The sequence below is a fragment of the Plasmodium vivax genome, chromosome 13 (genome assembly GCF_000002415.2).
Source record: "Plasmodium vivax chromosome 13, whole genome shotgun sequence".
NCBI lineage: Eukaryota > Apicomplexa > Aconoidasida > Haemosporida > Plasmodiidae > Plasmodium > Plasmodium vivax.
Genome location: NC_009918.1, coordinates 1,164,915 through 1,185,861, shown reverse-complemented (window position 1 = coordinate 1,185,861; position 20,947 = coordinate 1,164,915). Strand labels below are relative to the sequence as shown.

Genomic DNA, 20,947 nt, shown 5'->3' with positions numbered 1-20,947 from the left:
CATAGGAAGCGGTCATAGGAGTAGCGGCCATCATGCGGAGCAGCCATCGCGAGGGAGCCCCCTGGAATTGCCATATGGTAAGGCGGTCTTCCTACCCCACTTCGCACCGCTTAACAGAACGACGCGCGGAATTTCACGGGGAGAAAAAAAAATAATCGGTCAGGGCCCCCCTCCGGGTTGCACTCGTGCAGGTAAGTTATGAATGCCAAATGGGAGAAAAAAAAAAGAAGAAAAAGACACCATTGCGAATGGCGGCCCTCCTGTTGGGGGAACCCCCTGCGCCACTCTTTTTTGGTGCCCTCGCGAGGCGGGCACGTCGGCCTCGTCGGTTTGACGGCGGCGGTCATATCTCGCGGAACTGGCTGGAGCGGTGGCGGTGGTGCAGGCGAATGAGGAAGAGCGAAATGAAGAGCGAGAGCACGTAGACGAAGTCAAAGTGGTACTTGAGCTTGAACAGGTCCAGCAAGTTGTTGTTGAAGAAAATGTAAAGCATCTTCATCTTCTCCTTGGCAGGGAGGTAATCAAACAGCTGGATGCAGTAGGCGGAAAAATACAAAACCATAATTTCGCACATGAGCAGGATGGCCAGATTGGAGTAGAGGGAGGACTTGGCGGAATACCTCAGCTTGATTATTCTTTCCATAAAAGATTTCAAATTGGTAAAAATAAAACACAAGAGAAGGATGGACGTGATGGAGACGACGTAGTTTTCTAAATTTATGTTGATGTGGACGATGTGCAAAACTTTCTTCAAGTCATTTATAAAATCTATGTTAATATTTTTTGCGTAGAACAACATGAGGACATGTCCGCTGCTGTATGTACAGATGAATCGATAGTAAATTTCCACCATGTAAATGATGTAACACGTTTTTGTAATTTTGTAAACGCATAGGATAGACATGAGGATGCCCAGAAGGTACAGCAACATTCCACTGAGGGAGGAACTTTGGTTAATTCTGATTTGCTCCTTGATTACGTCATCCAGGAGGAAGTACAGATTTTTGGCCATATATTCTAGCGACTTGATATCCTGCATGAGGATTTCTTTTTTTTTTTTTTTTTTTGCGTTTGCTTTGTTTCGCTTGAAGAAGTCCTTCACGCTCTTCAGCGTCCTGTACGATCGCTCGATGCTCGCGGAGAGGAACTCGGAGATGTGCCTCCCCCCCGCAGAGCAGGCACCTTCACCGTTTGCAGGGTTTGCGGCGTTTGCAGGGTTTGCGGCGTTTGCGGCGTTTGCGGCGTTTGCGGCGTTTGCGGCGTTTGCAGGGTTTGCGGCGTTTGCGGCGCTTTGCTTCGTAGCTGTGCTGTGATCACCCTTGTGGGTACCTCCCCGCGGCAGCGGCTCGCCCTGCTGGAAGAACCGCCCGACTGAGCAGATGCCCCTCAGCTGTGAAAAGAGGGTCGCCCCAGTCTTCTTTTGCTTTGTCGTCTCCTTCTTCTCCCCCTCAGTCGTCTTGAAGAAGAGGAACCGCCCCGTGTAACAGACGTGCTTCCCCGACTTGACGCTTCTCCTGTAGAGGGAGCTGCCACTCCCCATTTTGCTCATCTGTGCTGTGCTGAGGACGCCGTCAGGTTGCTTCCCCCCCGGGTTGTATTCCCAACATTCGTCATCGTTGCCATCTTCCCCATCCGAGTAGCTCCCAGCTGCCGTTTGTTCCCCCCCCGAAGGGGCAAATGGGCTGGGCTGCCCCCTGTGCGGGGTGTCCATTTCTCGCGCGCCATAACGCTTCGACTGCCTCGACCTGTTTGACATGCTTGACAGGCTTGACTCCGTTAACCGCGTCTGACTCGTCGAGTGGCCCTCCCCCCCCTCGAAGGTGCGCAAGTCCTTCCGCATGTCGTCCCCCACGCCCATCTCTGCGTCGTCTTCCCCGTCCGGGAGCGTCTCGCCCAAGTCCAAGCCATTTTCCTTTTTCATGAAAGTCTCGTAAATGTCTTTGTAAATCGACTTGTGGGAGCCCAGATAGAGGTTGCACTTCTTAAAGGGCTTGCACCCGATGTACTCAACTTCCTCCTGCTGTGTTCCTCTGCGCACTTGGGGGAGTTTCTCCCCCGGCGGCTCTTCCCCGGTGGAGGTCCCCACCAAGTGGTCACACATCATGGTCGCCAGCTGGTGGGGCAGCTCCCCCCCGGGGTTTGCACCACCCCCGCTGTTCGTGCCACTCAACATGTTTGCATCACTCCACATGTTCGCATCACTCCACATGTTTGCACCACTCCACATGTCCGCCTCTCCCTGGAGCGTGGCGCTGAGGTGGTGCCCCCCGTCCGGGCAGTGGGGAAAGGGGGACGTGGCCTGCTCCAGGGGGATGTCCACGCCAAAGGCGGCGCTCCCGATGCGATCGCTAACGACGCTAGTGACGCTCCCGATACCGCCATTAATTGGACTGCCTCCCCTGGAGAGGGAAGCGCGGAGGGTGGAGGCGTCCCCCCCGCCTCGGCAATGAAAGGCCTGCATCAAATGGGGGTGGTCATACAGAACGAGGAGCTTCTTCTTCAAAGACAACTCGTTCGTCACAAACTTAATTTTGTTCTCAATAATTTTGACCTTCTTAATGGTGACGAAGAAGAAGAAGAGGCTGATGTTGGTGTAGGGGGAGTACAAACTGGTGAAGGCGGAAAGAGCGCTCACCAAAGTCATCCCCGTAACGGATATATAAATGAGCAAGTTCTTCATAACTTTAAAAAAAAAAGAGTATTTATTTTTCCCATTATTTGTATTATATTCCTGTGAAAAATCTTTATTTACAATGTTAAATTTTTCCTGCAAGACATTTCCAATGTTATAAAAGTCAGACGATTGGTCGTAAATGTCATTGTTATTCTTCAGAGTGATCATCGAAATTTTGTAAAAGGTAAACCAGATGATTGGTAAAATGAGCAAACAGCCAATAACAAATTGAAATATCTTTTGTTTGTTTTTATTTCTCATTTTTCTGTTGTAATTTTCCATTTGTTTCATCAAATCTTCACTTACGTAGAGTAATCTTCTCATAAAATTTGCCTTAACATGTTCAGGTAAAATATTTTTTTTATTTTTCATTTTTCTGAGCGCATTGTAAAAGTAGTTAAATTTGAAGAGTCCATTTGCCGCCTCCTCATCTTCGTAAGTGACATATGTGTAAATTAAACTGATGGGGATGATGAGGTAGATGAACAGGACCAGGGAAGTGATGTCTATGTACCATATGAAAAGCTTCAGCGTTGTCGTGAGGAAGCCAAGTATTTCGAAGACCAGCATGGAGAGAAGGGAGAGGCACAACACAAAGGAGCAACAGAAAATTATTTTGACGATACTAAAGCTGTTGTCAAAGTCCTTGAACAGGTAGTTTTCGAAAAACACGGAGCCCAGCACTGCCAGGGCGACGTGGTAGACGCACAGGAAGAGTGCGGCCGGGCCGACCATGTTTCTCCGCGTTTGCAGGCGTGTGCGCGCTGGGCGCCCAGGTTCAAGTGGGGGAGGCGGCTCCTTTGTTTGTCTGTGGACAGCGTGCGGACAGCACACGCATTTTGTGTGGAGGCGTACAAATCGCGAGCGACTCACGAGCAAGCGACTCACAAGGGTGTTCACTTATGCGCTGAGTCGGGGCCGCATAGCAACCCTCCCTCGCGCGTCTTACGGAGAGCGGTGGGCTGCCAGGTGACTCCTCCCAAGGGTGCATCCCCTCGGCGGAGAAGACCTGGCAGGCAGCGCTTTGCGTGGGGTCCACACGCCACGACGGGGAGTACCCATCGAGCACACGCACGTTTGCTGTTCGCCCGTGGTCCTTCAAAGGTGTTGCGTGGCCACACAAGTGATGAGCAAGGTAAACAGCGGACGATCCTGGAGACGCGCAAAATAACCCGCCGGCGGGCGAACTCGACTAGGAGAAAAAACACCCGATGGCGCCAAGAAACCCGTCGTGCTTGAGGAACAGAACTTCGGGGAGGGCGTCCCTGCGAGCGGCTTCTCCGCAGTTGCGCTCCTTCAAAGGGGAGAAGTGAGGAGGTGAGCTCGTGAGAAGGAGAGAAAGTGCAAAATGCGAAGCGGAGGTACAAAAAAACGCTGCTGCGCACCGCGCGGCGTGTGTGCGAGGGGACCGCACGTAGAACCCCAGTGGGAAAATACCCAGCAGGGGAGAATTACCCCCCGGTGGAGTCCCTTCAAAAAAAAGGTGTATTAAACGGACGCCATCGAATAGCTGACCCTCCCCGCTACGCCTTTTTTTTTTTTTTAGCTTACCCATCTGCGGAAAGGACACTGATGGGAGGGTTTCACACCCGTTCGACCCCCCCAGTAGGAGGCATGCTTCCCACCAACCCTGCCATTTGCTTCTCCCTCGTTGGGGTGGATATACATATAGTGGTAGTACACCCCCAGGGTAAGTGACTCCATGATGCACTCGTGATTGCTTATGTATTTCCCCGAGAAGAATAGCCTGCGGGGGGGAAGCGGCAAACAAAATGATTAGCAATGCACAATTAATGGAAGCTGAGGGAGGGAGTGGGTCAGATGAGGGGCAGACTTATGGACCAAAACGCATGGCAGTTAGGGCCCCCCCCCCCCCCTTTAGGATAGCCAAAAAAAAGGGGAAACGTCCCACCTGCGCACGCCGTGGATCCGTGCAAGGAGGTGAAGCAAGTAACCTATATTGAAGGACACCATGGTGATGAGGCTCCTGGCTACAGCCTGCCCAATTGATTTCTCGTCTTCCACACTTTTCATTTTTAAAATGTTGCTCAAGTGTCCGAAGCTCGCTGCCAGGGCGTGCTCTGCATGTGGGGGGGCGCCAGTGCAAGCTGCGTCTGGCCTCACATGCCTCAGGGTTAGGTCCAATGGGGAGGAGTGCCCACCAGGGGAGGAGTGCCTACCAGGGGGGGCGGCCAACCTGATAAGCTCTTCAAAGGATACCTTCTGCAAAATCATCTGAGCCAACCCCAAGAGCGTCCCCCCCCCGATGGCCGTCCCCCCGATCCTCCTATATTTGTTATGCCCATTAGACAGTAGAATGGAAATGCCTGACCCTATGTTGGCAATGATAAATGGCTCATAGGGAAGTTTCACCTGAACAGGTACCTCCTTCTTTATTAATAGATCGTACCTCACAACACTTTTTTTTACGCTAAGAAGTTTGTAGAGCCCATTCATCACGCAGTGCATTTCGTCCTTCCGACTGCATTGTAGAATGAGCTCACCTTGGAGTTCCTTTTCCGGGGAGTTGTCTCCCCCATCGGTTGATTTATCCACCCGTTGGTAGGGGGCCTTACTGGGGAGGGAGCCTTCTCCCTCTTGCTTCACCTTCTCCCGCACCAAATATATGCGAACCGTTTCGCAGGCAGGGAAGGAGTCCAACACAGCTTTGGTGAAGGGGACCCCCTCGTGGGTATGACCACCAGGGAGGCTACTCCCCCGTGGGTGCAGCTCCACAGATAGAGTGCGTGTCGTCTCGCAGTGGTGACACTTGGAAACCCATAGGGGGCACTCCTCTGAAACGCCCCTCCGGATAATCACCTCCTGTTTGACGATCCGATCAATTATGTAGAAGAAGAACTTGTGAGCCCCCCCACCGGTCAGAAATATTTTTTGTCTCATCAATCCATTTTTAATTAAAAAGGCCAACGTGTGGTTAAGCTCATTTACGTTGAAGAAGTGAACATACAGATTTTGGCTCCCTCTAATTTTGATGCTCAAGAATTGGGTCTTCCCCTTTTGTTGGCCTCCACCACTTACGTAGTGGTCACTCAGGTAGGCAACTTTAATTAGCGTCCCTCCGATGTCCAGTGCGCAGGTGTTAAGCTGATCGTTCGAGCTGAAGAAGCTTTCCGCAAACTCGTAGTTGTATTGCTCCCTTCCCTTTCGTGGGTCTCCCCCTTGTGACGCTTTCAATCCATCCGTCCCGTGGTTCGCTCCTGAGTTGTTTCCTCTCCCGGGGCTGATCTGCATCGCGTTCTGCTTTGGCTTCTTAAGGGGGTGGGGCGCTTAAATCGGTGTGCGTCTCGCCTCCCCTGCTGGAGTCAACCGTACGCGCGGCGCGGCTAACTGGTCACTCGTTTTGCAATCGTAAAAAAGAAAGAAAAAAAAATATACATAAAAATATATACGTATATATATATATATATATGTATGTTTTTTTTTCTCCTCAAAGTTGGCCTCGCTTCATGTTCTTGCGATTTTTTTTTTTTTTTTTTTTTTTCTACACACAATGAGCCAAGCTAGAGGGGGCGACTTAGACCCTTTCGCAAAGCATTAGGGAGATCCCCCTTTTTCCTTTTTTTCGCAATTTTCACTTCCCTTCTGCGTTGCGTCGAAATGAAAGTTGCCTCACCTGCGGGAAAGCAGAACACACCTATGCCTTTACGCGAGGCTTACAGAAAGAGGTGTCCCCCTTTTGGAGAGAAAATTCCTTTGCGGTGAATCGAATGAAACTCCTGTTGGGTGGTTAACCCGCTAGCGGCACCCTCCCCCCGTCGAGGTATGCATGCAGGGGGGCAGCAGTGATGAAGCAGGCACGGAGTGGTGAAGTGCGTTAGGGAGATTTCCTTTTACTTAACCTTGTGGATGGACATAACCTGTTATGTAATTTTTTTTGGTGAGGAACAAACAGGGCGGTAACATTTTTTTTCGAGGGGGAGAGCAGCCACAAGGGGTGATGCCCCCAATCGAACTGGCCTTTTCATGTGTACACACCACTTCTGTTAAGATCGTAACAAATGGGTAGTGCCTCGCGGAGGAGGTTATCCCCTTTGGATGGCCACACACCTGTGAGTGTTTATAACTCCCCTCCTTTTGGACGTGCTTGCTCGGCTGTGCTTCCACTGATCGGCGCATCGGTATGGCAGCATAAACAGAGAGGGGGGGAGAAATAACCTTCCCTTGTGTCCTCCAACACACACGCCACGAGAACGATGAGGGTAAAATTCACATGGTGCACGCGGCCCATTCGAGCTTCCCATCCCCGGGGTTGTGCTAGTGTGGCGGCGGTGGAAAATTAAAAAAAAAAAAAAAAAAAAAAGAAGGAATGAAGGAAGGAAGGAGGGAAAGAACGGGAACATGAAGCGGTACAGGAAGAGGAACAACGCGACCGTGGACGCACCAAGACCAAGTGCACGTGGCGAGCCGGATCGCGCGTTTTTTTTTTCCCTCTTTCGGTTCATCGCCCCGCTTTGTGGGAGCAGTGGAGCGCACCTATGACAGCGTGGTCAGTCGGGGGAAAAGCAAACAACGGGGGAATTATTTTTCCCATTTGGCGAAAGCGGCCATTCGCGTTCTGCTCGTAGGAAGTTGCGCGCAGGGAGATCTGTTGGCGCGGCGAGCTGTTTTTTTTTCGCCTCGTCCGCATTGATTCGCAGCATTCGTTCGATTGCCTCTTTTCTTCTTTGCCTCTTTGCTTCTTAGCTTCTTAGCTTCTTTTCCTTTTTACCTCTTTGGGCCACTCCCGCGCCTGCCTCTTTTTCCCCGTATTTATATACTTATTTTTTATTTTATTTTTTTTTTAATTGCGCCGTGCGAACACCTGCATGCGTTTAGGGAGGGCCATACCATATACATCAGGCCGAATTCAAAGAAGCGAAGTGAACAGCGGCGCAAAAGGAGCAGTCGCGCAATAAACGGTGACGAAACAAAGGAGTGACGAGGAAGAGGCAAAAAATAGGTTGTGTTTTTTTTTTTTTTTTTTTTTTTCTTTCCTCGGCAGCTATCCAACCGCATCAATGCTAACGCGCGTAATAGTGACCCTACTATATACTGTGAGCCACTCTACGCTTTGAAGTTGATGAGTTCGAGAGGGATGTGATGAAGCCCATCCTGCAGCTGCGCGGGTGAGAGGAACGCACACGTAAGCACGAACAGCGTGTTTATGTGTACGCCGCCCATCCGCCAGGCGGGATTACCACTTTACGCTTCGTAGGAGTAGCAACCCGCGATTCGTGTAAGTCCCCCTCGACCGGCTCGCGCAAGGAGAGCAATCTATATAAGCCGGCGGCGTGCGGGTATTTACACATACACATGTAGGTATGTGCACGTACATGTGTTTGTGCCACTGATCACTAGAAAGTTTTTTTTTTTTTTCCCTCCCCCTTCTTACTGTTTCTTTAGCCCTGCACGCCCAAGCCGCACACTCTGATGTTACTTTTTTTTTTTTTTTTTTTTTTTTTTTGAGTCGATCTGAAGTAGGCAACCGATTTGGCTTGTGCCGTTGGTACGACGCGCACGTGGGTGAACACCTGTGCGGCGGCGCCTAAAAATAATTTGCACACCCCATGTGCCGTTTTTTTGGCCAGCGCCGCGCTTCGTTTGTTTTTCCCCCCCCTGCGATTTATTTTTCGTGTTAGTGTTCGTTTGCGCGTTCGTTTGAGCGTTCCTTTTCCTTTCCTTTCTGTTTCATTTCCTATTCTATCCTATCCTATCCTATCTTATCCTATTCTATCCTTTCCTTTTCTCTCTCTCCTCCCTTTACCACCATTCTTCCCCCCTCTGAGCGCGACTACCCCGCTCAACCTAATTCAATTTTTGTCCCCCTCCGTTTATTAGTGCTCGCATGTGCACAGACCAGACCCCTGTGTGCCTGCGTACGTTTGGGTTCGAGCAGGGGGGGGGGGGCACCACGGCTGAGCAACTTTCCAGGTGTGCGTTGCTCCGTTTGGCCCACGTAGCCGCCGCGCAGCCTCCTATTTTGTTTATATTTGCTTCCTATTTGGTTCCTATTTGATTCTTATTTGGTTCCCATTTACCTCCCATTCGCCTCCCATTCGCCTCCCATTCGCCTCCCATTCGCCTCCCATTCGCCTCCCATTCGCCTCCCATTCGCCTCCCATTCGCCTCCCATTCGCCTCCCATTCGCCTCCCATTCGCCCTATTTAAAATGAAACTGCCGCCCCTGTGCCGCCTCCCCCTCGCCCTCGTGCTGCTCTGCCTGACGTCTCGAGCGAGATGCTACGTGCACAACGACGTCATGAAGTTCGGGGAGGAAAACTCTCTGAAGTAAGTCCGAGCGGGTGGTTAGCGGCTGGAGCGGGGAGGGGCTCCCTCAAGGTGGGCCCCTCCGCAACCCCCATAACTGCCGCTTCCCCCCATAACCACCGCTAACCCCCCCGCAGGTGCTCGCAGGGAAGCCTCTACATCCTGCACTGCGAAGTGAAGTGCGTGAATGCGAAGAACCGAATCATCCACCGGAGCTGCATAGACCAAGTGGAGGCCAAGTGCATGGGGAACGCCAAGTGCAAGTACTACTTCGACTACGTGGTGAAGAGCAGAGGGCAGTCCCTGCGGAACAAAAACGAAATTGAAATTGAGGAGTGCGTCGAATCTGAGAGAAACGAAATCAAAACGTCTACGACGTGTCTCCTGAGCAACTCATTCCTGCTAGACGAGACCTACATTCAGTATTTTTTTTTTATAAAAAATAAAAATGAAGAACCAATCACCTGTAGGGATGGAAGGTTAAGTGTGAAAAGCGCTATTTTGCACTCCCCCTTTTGTAAAATTAACCTAAAGGATATCACAGAAATTTTGAAAAGGCAATGTGACCACAGCAAAGAATGTGTAATCAACCCCTACGTGTTGCAGAAGGATGCTCTGAATGAGAGGGACCAGTGCTATATTAACAACTCATATGTATCTCTCAACGTTGTGTGTACGAAGGAGGGGGAGGAGCAGCCCGAGGAGAGTGGCCACAAGCAGAAGCGGGATGATGACGTTGACGAAACGGAGGAGGGGAGCTACGACGTTAGCGCAGATCAGAACAAAAGTGCGATAGTCGGCGAGGGAAATGATGACCCCGAGTCGCTTGGCGAAGAAGACGAGCTGAGCGAAACAAACGAGGCGGTAGACCTCATAATGAACAGCAAGGAAAGTTTCGAAAACAAAATTAGAAAAGCGAAGTCGATCCTTTTATCCCAAATGAACGAACAGGAAGTGAAGAAGAATGCCATTTTTAAAAAGCTAGGGGAGGAACTCTCCAAAATGGTCCTCCAAAAATATGAGCCGTCCGATCTGAAGGACCTAATCGAAGATAGGTACAACGAAATGAGGAGAAGCCCCGACCAAGATTTGTATTACCTTTACCTGATAGACACTTTAGAAATTAACAAAATGGAAGACCTAGATGTGACAGCTCTGCAGGATCAGCTAGCCATTTTGCTGGAGGAGCAAATGGGCAAGATGAACAGAATCGAGAAAACCATAAACAGGCTGAGGAAGAAGTACCTCTCCATTTACAACAAAGCAAAGAATAAAAAAGTGAAGGACATTTACGATGAGGGTGTAGACCCTGTGTTGACTTACGACGACTTTGCTCATGGCAATGGGATAATTACAGCCGACATCTTCTTCAAGTATAAGCCAGCCATCAAGCCACTTACCTTTAGCAAATCTAATGCCAGTGAGGAGAGAGGCTCTTCCAAAAAAAAGGAATACAAAGACCTACTGGAGATGGACGCTCTTGATGAATACAACAGGAAGAAGCGAATCACAGACATGAGAAACGGTCTTATGGAGACCCTAAAAAAGATGTATTATGCGAAGAATGGGATCTTTAACAATTTGGCTAGCTGCATCAAGTCCTACTGCTATAAGAGGCCACTGAACCTTAATGCGCTTAGCAGCGTGCTCAAGAGGAACTTCGAAAACCTCAGGGAGAAGAAAAGCACCGACCCGGTTGCCCCCATCGTCCGGTACCTCCAGAAGGTTAGCGGAGAGGTTGGCGGAGAGGTTGGCGGAGCGGCAGGGGGAGCGGCAGGAGGAGCGGCTAGCGGAGCGGCTAGCGGAGCGGTTAGCGAAGCGGTTGGAGGAGCGATTGGCGGAGCGGTCGGCGAAGCTTCCATAGCAGTTAACCCCCCTCGCTGGGAGAAGAGCAGGCGAATCCTGCAGAAACTCAAAGCGCTGCTGCACCTCGGCTACCAACAGGCGCTGGACAAGGAGCTCGAAATAGACGAAAGGACAGATAAGTACAACGCGCTGAATGAGAAGGCCAAGGAGTATAACCTCCAGCGGCTGTTCAGCGAGAGCGACAAGCTCCTGAAGAAGGTCGCCATGCTCACCAGCGCCAGCGAGAGCGCCGACGAGGTGTTTGGCAACCAGGCCTCCTTCTTCGACGTCTACAGGGGGGAAGCGGCGAGTCAGAAGGGTGTGGCGGCGAGCGAGAAGGGTGTGGCGGCGAGAGAGAAGGGTGTGGCGGCGAGCGAGAAGGGTGTGGCGGCGAGCGAGAAGGGTGTGGCGGCGAGCGAGAAGGGTGTGGCGGCGAGCGAGAAGGGTGTGGCGGCGAGTCAGAAGGGTGGTGAGACCAGTGAGGAGGGCGAAGCGGCGAGTCAGAAGGATGTGGCGACCAGTGAGGAGGGCGGTGCCTCCAGTGAAAAGCGCGACGACGACGAAATGAATCCCCCCGACGAAGGATACGAGAGCGCCAAAGAGGATGGAGAGAACGCTCAGGACGATGACAGCGGGGGAAATGCAGAACCTGTTGAAGGAAAGGCGGGAGAAAGTGAAGATGCCGACGGGGTAAATGCGGGAAGTAACAAAGAAGGTGAGGATGGCGAAAGCGTCGAGGAGGAAGCAGCAGAGGGGGAGGCTGCACCGAAGGAGGAAGCAGCAGATGGGGAGGATGCACCAGAGGAAGAAGCAGAGGGGGAGGATGCACCAGAGGAAGAAGCAGATGGGGAGGATGCACCAAAGGAGGAAGCAACAGATGGGGAGGATGCACCAAAGGAGGAAGAAGCAGAGGGGGAAGATGCATCAAAGGATGAAGAAGCAGATGAGGGCTCTACAGATGAGGAGGAAGCGGCCGATGGGGGCTCTACAGATGCGACCGCCGCGGATGAAGCCGCTGGAGGAGTGGCCGACCAGAACGATGTCCCAGTGAAGGGCGAAGACAGCGACGGGGCAGAGAGCGACGGCGCGGAGGACGCGGCCACCGAAATCAGAGGCGAAGCGGAAGCGGGAGAGGAAGCGGCGGAGCAACCCACCGGAGAGGCAGTGGTGAAAGGAGACTCTGAAGGAGGGGCATCGGGCCTGGAGACAGAGAAGAAGGGTGATGATGGCGGGTCCTTCTTCCAAGGCCTGAGCAGAGTCCTCCTAACCGTCTTGGCGATCCTCTCCCTGGAGTTCCTCCTGTAAGCAGGCCCCACGCGTACGTATGTGCAGATGGGCCCATATGTGTATATATATGTATATATGTGTATATATGTGTAGGCTGCTCGGACAGTCAGTTTGAAATGTTGTAGCAACCACCACAGGGGGGGGGGTCCCCCTCCGGACCGTTTTATTTCCTTTTTTTTTTTTATCTGATGATTCCTCATGTATGATTATGCTCACTCCATAGAAAGGTGATTCTCAGTTGTGGCATTTTTATTTTTATTTTATTATTTTTTTTTAATTTTATTTTTTCTTCTCTCAAATGGGAGAGAAGTCTTCCTTTTAGATTTTCCTTTTTTTTAACTTTAGCGGCTTTAAAATTTTTCGCCTTTTTTCGCTTTTTTTTTCGCTCTTTTTTAAGCTTTCCTGCTTTGTATCTTTACCCAGTTTATTAACCCCAACGTTGGTTTAATTCGTTCACTTCCCGTTAATTGGTCCTCCTTTCGTTTCATTTCGTTTTTTTTTTTTTTTTTTTTTTTTTTTTTTTTAATGTACATCCCAATTTTGAATGATTTATTTTTTCTTAGTTTTTTTTTATTTTCAAATTGTGTACACTTAGACTTTTTGGGAAAAAGAAAAAAAAAAAAAAAAAACGAAATGAAGACGGAGATGTAACGTAAATCGGTACACACGTAAGATTAGAGGAGCCTCTTCCCCGCTGGGCAACCGCTTTGCTTTTCCCCCCCCTCAGAGCTGCAGCAGCCGCGTGAACTCGTCGCGCTTCCTCTGGTTGTTCTTCTTCAGCTTGTCTATTTTGTTCTGGTAAATTATGTTCACCTGAGAGAGGTGTGAAGGAGGGGGGGTATGCGGGGCGAGTGAGTGTGCGCGTGAGTGAGTATGCTGCGTGAGTGAGTATGCTGCGTGAGTGCTTCTAAACCGCCCACCTCGGACATCTCCCGCTCCGCGTTTGCCCTCTCCTCCTCGATGAGCCGGTCCGTGTCCAGAATTTCGCTCCGCAGAGAATTGATGGCCTCCTTTTTGCGCTCCATTTCTTGGCGCAGCTCGCTCATCGTGTGGCTCCGTTTTATTTCCTTCTTCAAGTTGAAGGTCAGGGAGGACCTGGGGGGGGGAGCGGCAGTCCAGGTGGGACAAAACGGGAATGGCATGGTGAGCATGTGGAGAGCATATTGGAAATCTTTTTGGAGAACAAACTGGAAAGCTTCCTGGAGAACGCCGCAAAGTGACATACCGCAGGCACAACTTGCACGTGGGGGGAACTCACCTGACCAGTTTGTGGTAGTGGAAGAGGAGCATGCTGTTGTAGTTGAACAGCTGCCTGAGGAGGGACCCCCGCTGGAAGCACGTGACGGAGACCTGCAAGCGGGGGAGGTGAGCAGTGGTGAAGATGAGCGGTGGTCACGATGCGCGTCTGTTCCCGTTCGCCGCGCGCCTGTTCCCATTCGCCGCGCCTCTCCCACTTCCTCCCCCCCCTCGGGGGAGGCAGAGAGATGGCCCGACCTGCCTGCACAGCTCCATAAAAACGGACAGCAGGTCCTCCAGGAAGTCCTTCTCGATGAGCATATTCTGCGCATACATCTTCGATACAATGTCTTGTATTTTCTTAAGACAAGCAGTGGCGTCCTCCTCGGATGTCACTCTGCACACGTAGGAAATTTGGTCCACTTTTTTATCCCTGACACATTTGAGTGGGAACATGTTATAAAGGGGCTCATTGAAGAGGGCATTTTTCCCATCATTTTTATACAAGACATTTGAGCGTATATTTTTTCTTATTTCTTGTATGACGCGGACTATGTTTTTGTCCTTCACGCAGTTTTCTTCTTTCGCGATTTTGCTTTCTTCCTCCTCGTGCTCCACGAGGATGCAGTTGTCGTATTTCAGGTATTTGTTGTGCCCCTCTAGGTAGTCCTTCATTTTGGGGGCCCACTGTGGGGGCCAGTTCACGCGGGGGAGGGGAACAAAAAGAAGCGGTTCGCCCTTAAGCGGCTGCTCTGCTACGATCACTGGCTCAGTTCAGGGGGTCACTCGAGCTGGTCGCTCCACTCGCGCCGCCCAACCACGTTGTACATGCTTTACCTGCTTCACACGCTTCACACGCTTCACACGCTTCACACGCTTCACACGCTTCACACGTTTTACACGCTTCACACGTTTTACACGTTTTACACGTTTTACACTTGATGGGCGGTTTGCGCAGGCATGAAGCCCTTCCATGTCCACGTTGCAAAAAAAAGAAAAAGACATACACGTGCGCACACGAATGGTGAAGTGCGCGCGCACATGGGGGGGACACACAAAAAAAAAAAAAAAAAAAAAAACTAAGCTAAACTAAACTAAGTTAAACTAAGCTAAGCTAAGCTAAGCTAAACTGAGCTATACCAAACCAAACTAAACAAAAAATTTTATCACACTATTTTTACACATGGAAAAAAAGTGGTGGACCCGCAAACGGTGCTGCCCTAGTGCGAAGATGCGTCGCTTCGCTGGCATTCCTGCTGCCGCCGCTTCCGCTGCCGCTCCTGCCGCCCTCACATGATGATCGCGCCCTTCTCGTATATGGAGCTGCTGACCTCCTTGAAGGGCAGGATGAAGGCATTGTTGACGAAAATTTCGGGCTTCAGCACGACGTTCTCGCCCAGCACGCACAGCCCCTCGATGCGCGACCAGCTCCCGACCCTCGACTTGGACCCAATGATCGAGTTCTCAATGTAGGAGTACGAACTGACGGTGGAGTTGCTCATGACGCAGGAGTTCTTGATGCGGCACCCCTCCCCAATGGTGACGTTTTCCCCCAGAACGACGTTATCTCCCAAGACGCAATTTTTTTCTATGATCGTTTTGGAAGAAATCAACACATTTCCCTCGACCTTTGTGTGCGCAAGGATTTCATCGAAGAGGTGGCTCTTCCTATGGGCGAATTCATCCAACTCGTTCATGTCTTCAAATGTTATAAACAGGTTTTTCTTGATGCCATTATTTGCACTATTCTCCTTGTCCGTTATGCCGTAGCATATGAGGAAGTGGTCTCGCAGGATGGACTCCTCCATGATGGGTGCCTCTTCGATGGACCCCTCTGTGGTGAGCGTCGCTTCGGTGGGCTCCTCACTGATGGGCTTTGTCGCGGTCACCTCTGCTGTAGTTGCTTCCCCCGCTACGTCACCTTCTCTGCCCCTTTCCCTGCTCTCCTCCAAGTCCTCCAAGTACAACGCCTGTCCCTTTAAAAAGTCCAGCGGCTTGCCAATGTCGGCCCAAAATTTATTTAATTTGTAAAAGTACAGCATGTTCTCATTGGCTAGCTGGGGAAATATTTCCTTCTCGAGCGACGTGTTCCTCACCGGAATGCGACTTAAAATTTCTCTGTTCAGTATGTAAATTCCTGCATTTATTAGGCTCGACTTGGGGACTTGCGGCTTCTCCTCAAATTTCGTAATTCGATTGCCTTCCGTTATGACCACTCCGAAGGCGCGGGGGTCTTCCACTTCTTTCACCTGCACAAGAGGGGGTAAAAAAAAAAAAAAAATAAAATAAATGAATAAATAAATAAAAAAAAGAAAAAAAAAAAGGAAAAAAAAGCTGTTTTTGCCTGAACGGTCAGGCGAAATGGCAAACATGTGCGATGCACACGCCGTGTGGGTCAGGAAATAGACACACAAGTTTGCAACAAATGTGTGCGCAGGCAACTGGTAGGTAGCTGCTCGATAACTGCTAGGCAACTGCTAGACAACTGGCAGACAACTAACATACGGCGAACACACGCGCCGCTCCTCGCCGCTCCACGCCGATCCACACCGCGCCCTCCTGGTTTACCAAAATGGTTAGCGGCGCACTGCTCTGCTTGTGAAAGCTCATCATCTCCAGCAGGGGGAAGGAGCATATAATGTCCGAGTTGAACACAAAAAAATCGTCGTACTTGCTCAAATACTTCTCCGCCAATTTTATTGGCCCCCCCGTGCCCAAGGGCTCCTCCTCAATGGAGAAAATAATTTTAACGTTGTATTTTTTTTCCAAGTCATCCACAAAGCTCATTATGTGTGTGGGTTTATAAGCTATGGCCAAAATGATTTCTTTAATTCCACATCGTGCCAAGTTAAAGATTTGGTGTTCCAGAATTGGCCTGTTGCAGAAGCTGATTAACGGCTTGGGGGTCGTCAGGGTGAGCGGTCTTAACCTCGTGCCGTACCCCCCGACTAGGATGAGCGCATTCATGTTCGCTCCGCGGTAAAGAAAGAAAAGTGTCTGCCACGATGAGCAGCAAGTGACCCGCGGTACACGTTACACACAAGTGAAAAAATATGTTTAAACAAACGGCACTTGGTGGGGGGAATTAAAGGGGGGGAAGGACCCTCTGGAGTGGTAGGAAATCACTTAATTTCGGCGGAGAAACAAAAGAGGCATACCTACGAACAACCACAGCTGTTTGAGGTGCACATACACTGATCAGGCGAATTAAAACGTGCAATGAAAGCGCAAATTGGGTTTTTCCTAAATGTGCGCATGGTCGAACTGTGGCTGCGCAGAGGGTGGTGGCAATGAGCAAACGTGAGAAGGCAAACGTGATGAGGTAAATGTGATAAAGCAAACGCGGTAAGGCAAACGTGATAAGGTAAATGTGATAAAGCAAACGCGGTAAGGCAAACGTGATAAAGCAAACGCGGTAAGGCAAATGTGATAAAGCAAATGCGGGAAAGCGGATGCCCACTCTGAAAGTTACATATAATCATAACAGGTTAATTTAAGGCACGCATGGGGGCACTTTGCGTTGAGTACTGAACCGGACTGCATGTCCGGACTGGGTTGAGTACAATAGGGGGGACGTGCGTAAATGAGGAAAAACGCGAAAAAAAAAAAGTTACTACACTGCTTAAAACGCAAAAAAAAAAAAAGTTGCTACACTTTCATAAGGCGAAAAAAACTGCTCCTGTGTAAAGGTGAGAGCTCCGATGGGGAGCTTAGTGGCAACTGTCAAGCGAGCAGCCTTCCGTCGGCGCGGAACTTTGCCAACTTGGAACACTGCCACGATCGCCGCAGCTGGCACGATCGCCACTCAGTTTCGCTCGACGCACATGCATACCTCCGCTTTCGTAGAAAATACGATTGTTAATCGCTGCCGTTTTGTTCATCCTCCATTCGTATGCTTATCTTACGTGGCACAGTTACACGCCCAACTGTTCGCTTGCTGGCTTATCCTTTCTTTGCTTTTTCCCCCGCACGCAAATTGTTATGTACGTTGCAACGAAGGATGTTTTAGCTCGAACGCGCAAGCACACATTCGTATGAACAGGTCATGCACATTTGCGCAAAAAAAAAAAAAAAAAAAAAAAAAAAAAAAAAAAAAAAAAAAAAATCCTCAAGTTGAGTGATTAATTAGTATGTGATTGCACAGCGGGGCGACTTCTTCACTTCTTTACATGCTCAGTTGCGTACACGTGGGGAAAAAAAAAAGGGCTGACATCCCAGTCAGTAACCCTTTCAATGGGGGGTAAAAACAACCAACGTGTTGTTGGACGGCTACATGTGCACACAGTCGAGTCAGGCGGGACGGAAAGGCCTCGCCGCAAACGGCCTAGTTAAACATCAAGTCGAAGTAATTTTGGTCCTTGGTGTCATCTGCGGGGATGGGGAAACGGAGGAGGGGGAAAACCCTTAAGTGCTTCTGCCTGTGCTCGTGCAGGCCCAGCTTAACCACTAAGAATGTACGCCCGTTTGAACGCGTAGTGGCACGCACACAGGTAGGCACACTGGTAAGCACAATGGCAAGCACAATGGCAAGCACAATGGCAAGCACAATGGCAAGCACAATGGCAAGCACAATGGCAAGCACACTGGCACGCCCACTTGCACACACCTCCCAGGAGTGACGCCGCGCTGGCCCCCCTTACCTTTCCGCTTGCCGGCGTCCACGTGCATAGCCTTGTTGGGAGTCGTTTCAAATAGCAGCATGTCGATGTTTCCCTTGGTCTTACTCATCTGCACATGGTCATCTGGTTTATTTTCCTTTATATCGAAAATAGTTTTCTCATTTTTATACAATTTTGGCACACCTTCCTCGAGAAGTTTCCCGCCAGGAGCTTCCTTTGCCCGCCTGTGGTCCATCCAACTGAGTCGCAAAACCTGTGCCGGCGGTCAAGCAGTTGTGTGAAGGGGGAGAGGGAGTAAAGCGTGCAAAATTGCGAAGTTGCAAAGTTGCAAAGTTGCGAAGTGTAGTTACACTTGTGGGGGAGAAAAAAAAAAAAAAAAATACTTTCCCAACGATGTTTTGCCCAACCAACCGTGTGGACGACCATCCTACGTCCACATTTTAACGAAAGCGTCAACCGCACATTCCACCCTACTCAACGCTGTTGCGAAGCGGGAAGGAACACTCACCTTCGCGTAGATACACGAATTCAAGCTGGGGATTGGCGAGGACTCTTCGCTGATGTCAACCCACGCGGGGGTGTTGTTGTGGATGATTTTGAATCTGAAAGGGAGACGGTGGAGGAGGGGCGATGGCAGGCGATGTAATCGCGTGAGAGGTAGAGGATACACATATGCATTTCTCTCTCGCATGCGGAGACACCCATGGAGGGGAGCATGCACCTGAAGTGGTAAGTGCCAACCAAGGGAAACCCATTCCGAATGTCATGTAACGTTATGGCGTTTATCGGTTTGGGGATGTAAAAAACGTTGTGGGAGTTTTTGTCTTCTTTATCATTTATTATGTTGTAAAACACGATCGTCATTTTCGACATTTTGATTTCTTTCACGTGGGGTTCGACGTTGAGGGGGGGGGTTTCACGGGTGTTTGCGCAGCTGGGTACAGGCGCGGTCGGCCAAGCTGCTGCTCAAATTGGGGGTGCACAACTAGGTGGGCAGTCGAGCCATGGTTGGCCTAGTGCGCGTTGCTCCTTCTTTCCCTTAGGTTCAGCCTCTTTCGTGGCTGCGAGGAAGTGGTCGGTTGGAAGTTTTGCAGTTTTACCGCTTGGCAACTTTGCCGCTTCACCACTTTGCGCTTTCTTTTTTTTCCCCGTCAGGCCATGTCTACGAAGGGGGGGGGGGGGGTGGCAAGGAGGTATCCCGCGCACATCCACGTGTTTGCAAAAAAGCGCAACGAACTGCCAACTGTATTTGCGTGAAGGTTTATCTCCCCAACGGAAGTTCAAGGAGGTGCGAATGGTGGCTGGCGAGTTATGGGAAAAAAAAAAAAAAAAAAAAACTTGCCGTAACTGCGAAAGCTGGGGCGGTGCTACACGCGTATGCGCGCATAGGTAAGTGTACATGCGGATTTGGGCGTGCGTTCCGGGGGGGGCGGGCTTCGCTCATTCGTCAATCGCTACTCCTCGCTACGCTTCACTCGCTGCTCCTCAATCGCTGCTTGCCAGTTGACCCATTCGCTCACCTGTTCGTACGTTTATTTTATTTTTCCTGGCAAGGCCGCACGAGGAGGCGCGGCTGCGCGTGGGGGTCGCACGGAACGGCCGCCCCGCCCATTCGGGGTTCACCGCCGCGTCGCTGCAGTAACATTGGTGTTTTGGCGTAGGCGATTCAACGCCACTGATGATGACGCCCCGGGGAACTTTCACCACGCGAATGTCGACGCTTCGCTGGGCGACTCCGTTTCCCCCGAACGGCGCCTGTCTGGATCGCCCTGCATGAAAATGAAAAAAAAAAAAAAAAGAGGACACAGAAAAATTTGACATTTTTTTTTTTTTTTTTTTTGCCGTGCGCAGTGAACAAAGTGAATTGAATGCAGATAAGTGACACCAGCGTGTGTTTGCATCTCTGAGGGAAAAAAAAAAAAAAAAAAAGATAAAAAAAAAAGAAAAAAAGGAAGGAAAAAAAAAATAACAGGAAAAACAACTTCATGTTCGAGTTAACTCTCTCGCGCGGATATGAACACATATAAACGGACGTAACTGCATACACGCACAGTTATGTACGAGGAAGGCGCGCCATGCGTGTGGGGAGATTGCCACTGGCCCCCGCGGGATTTGACTGAGAGCACAACTGCGTGCATCTCTCCCGCGCCGCACTTCCCACCTGCACCGCGCACTTGTTCGCCGTCGACACCGATGGGGGCGGCTGTGCGGAGCAGAGCATAACTGCAAGTTGAGTAACTCCACAGATGAGTGACTCCACTGATGAGTGACTCCACTGATGAGTGACTGCCCAACGGCGTAACCGCGGCGCCCCTTTTTATGGCCGATTGTTTCGTCCGGAAAAGGCAAAATAGCAGAGCTGTCACCACACGTGTAGCCACACACACACCTGCATCTTTTGAGAAGGCGAAGAGGTCGCCACGTGAATGTACGAAGCACTTTTTTGCATGTGAACACCTCGAGCAGTCGATTTTGTGTCTCGTGCCTGGCGGAAGCAGCAGGGGGGGAGGTGATGCAGTGACTCAGCTGTGTAGTGACTTACAATACATTTGGTTTGGAGCAGACGGGTGTGTTGTTTTAACCCCCCCCCATCTGGTGAAAAGGTCACCTTGGAAATTATAAACTACAGGGAGAGTTCCTCCCCTGATTTGCTACTTCCCTTTTTCGAATGAAGGAATGACCGCTCGTCCGTAGTGCCACGCGCGGCAGGTAGCTTCGCACGCTCTGCGTTTTTGCGCTTGTACTTTTATACACAGCCCGACGCGCATGTCAGCAGGAGTCGCCGCGCGCGGGGAGAGCTGCGAAGAGGTCTCCGTGAGTTGTTAGCGGCGCGGAGAGAGGTGGTGGGGAAGTGCGCCGAGTGATGGAGGAGTAGGCATACACGCGGAAGAAAGTGGCAGATACGCGGCAGATACACGGCAGACACGCGGCAGATACACGGCAGATATACGGCAGATATACAGCTGATATACAGCTGATACACAGCTGATACGCGGAGACAAACTGGCAGGCGCCCCGC

General features: G+C 50.6%; 6 protein-coding genes across 6 annotated transcripts; 1 reads left to right on the top strand and 5 right to left on the bottom strand.

Annotated features, from left to right (window-relative positions):
- Positions 1–343: 343 nt before the first annotated feature.
- PVX_085455 (hypothetical protein, conserved) lies at positions 344–3,409 on the bottom strand (the record flags this gene model as incomplete). The annotated part of the gene is made up of 1 exon (XM_001616705.1): positions 344–3,409. One exon carries the CDS (start codon positions 3,407–3,409, stop codon positions 344–346), a length of 3,066 nt encoding a protein of 1,021 aa, XP_001616755.1.
- Positions 3,410–4,552: 1,143 nt separating this feature from the next.
- PVX_085450 (hypothetical protein, conserved) lies at positions 4,553–5,926 on the bottom strand (the record flags this gene model as incomplete). The annotated part of the gene is made up of 1 exon (XM_001616704.1): positions 4,553–5,926. One exon carries the CDS (start codon positions 5,924–5,926, stop codon positions 4,553–4,555), a length of 1,374 nt encoding a protein of 457 aa, XP_001616754.1.
- Positions 5,927–8,843: 2,917 nt separating this feature from the next.
- On the top strand, positions 8,844–12,091 carry PVX_085445 (hypothetical protein, conserved; the record flags this gene model as incomplete). Its single annotated transcript, XM_001616703.1, has 2 exons — positions 8,844–8,962; positions 9,079–12,091. 2 exons carry the CDS (start codon positions 8,844–8,846, stop codon positions 12,089–12,091), a joined length of 3,132 nt encoding a protein of 1,043 aa, XP_001616753.1.
- Positions 12,092–12,796: 705 nt separating this feature from the next.
- On the bottom strand, positions 12,797–14,230 carry PVX_085440 (dynein-associated protein, putative; the record flags this gene model as incomplete). The annotated part of the gene is made up of 4 exons (XM_001616702.1): positions 13,568–14,230; positions 13,332–13,423; positions 12,994–13,168; positions 12,797–12,886 (listed from the first exon to the last, which is right to left on the bottom strand). Exons 1-4 carry the CDS (start codon positions 13,982–13,984, stop codon positions 12,797–12,799), a joined length of 774 nt encoding a protein of 257 aa, XP_001616752.1. The 5' UTR covers positions 13,985–14,230.
- Positions 14,231–14,598: 368 nt separating this feature from the next.
- PVX_085435 (mannose-1-phosphate guanyltransferase, putative) lies at positions 14,599–16,276 on the bottom strand (the record flags this gene model as incomplete). The annotated part of the gene is made up of 2 exons (XM_001616701.1): positions 14,599–15,558; positions 15,878–16,276. The coding sequence occupies 2 exons, from the start codon at positions 16,274–16,276 to the stop codon at positions 14,599–14,601; spliced, it is 1,359 nt and encodes a 452-aa protein (XP_001616751.1).
- Positions 16,277–17,633: 1,357 nt separating this feature from the next.
- Positions 17,634–18,801, bottom strand: PVX_085430 (hypothetical protein, conserved; the record flags this gene model as incomplete). The annotated part of the gene is made up of 4 exons (XM_001616700.1): positions 17,634–17,677; positions 17,950–18,181; positions 18,437–18,530; positions 18,650–18,801. The coding sequence occupies 4 exons, from the start codon at positions 18,799–18,801 to the stop codon at positions 17,634–17,636; spliced, it is 522 nt and encodes a 173-aa protein (XP_001616750.1).
- Between the last annotated feature and the right edge of the window lie 2,146 nt (positions 18,802–20,947).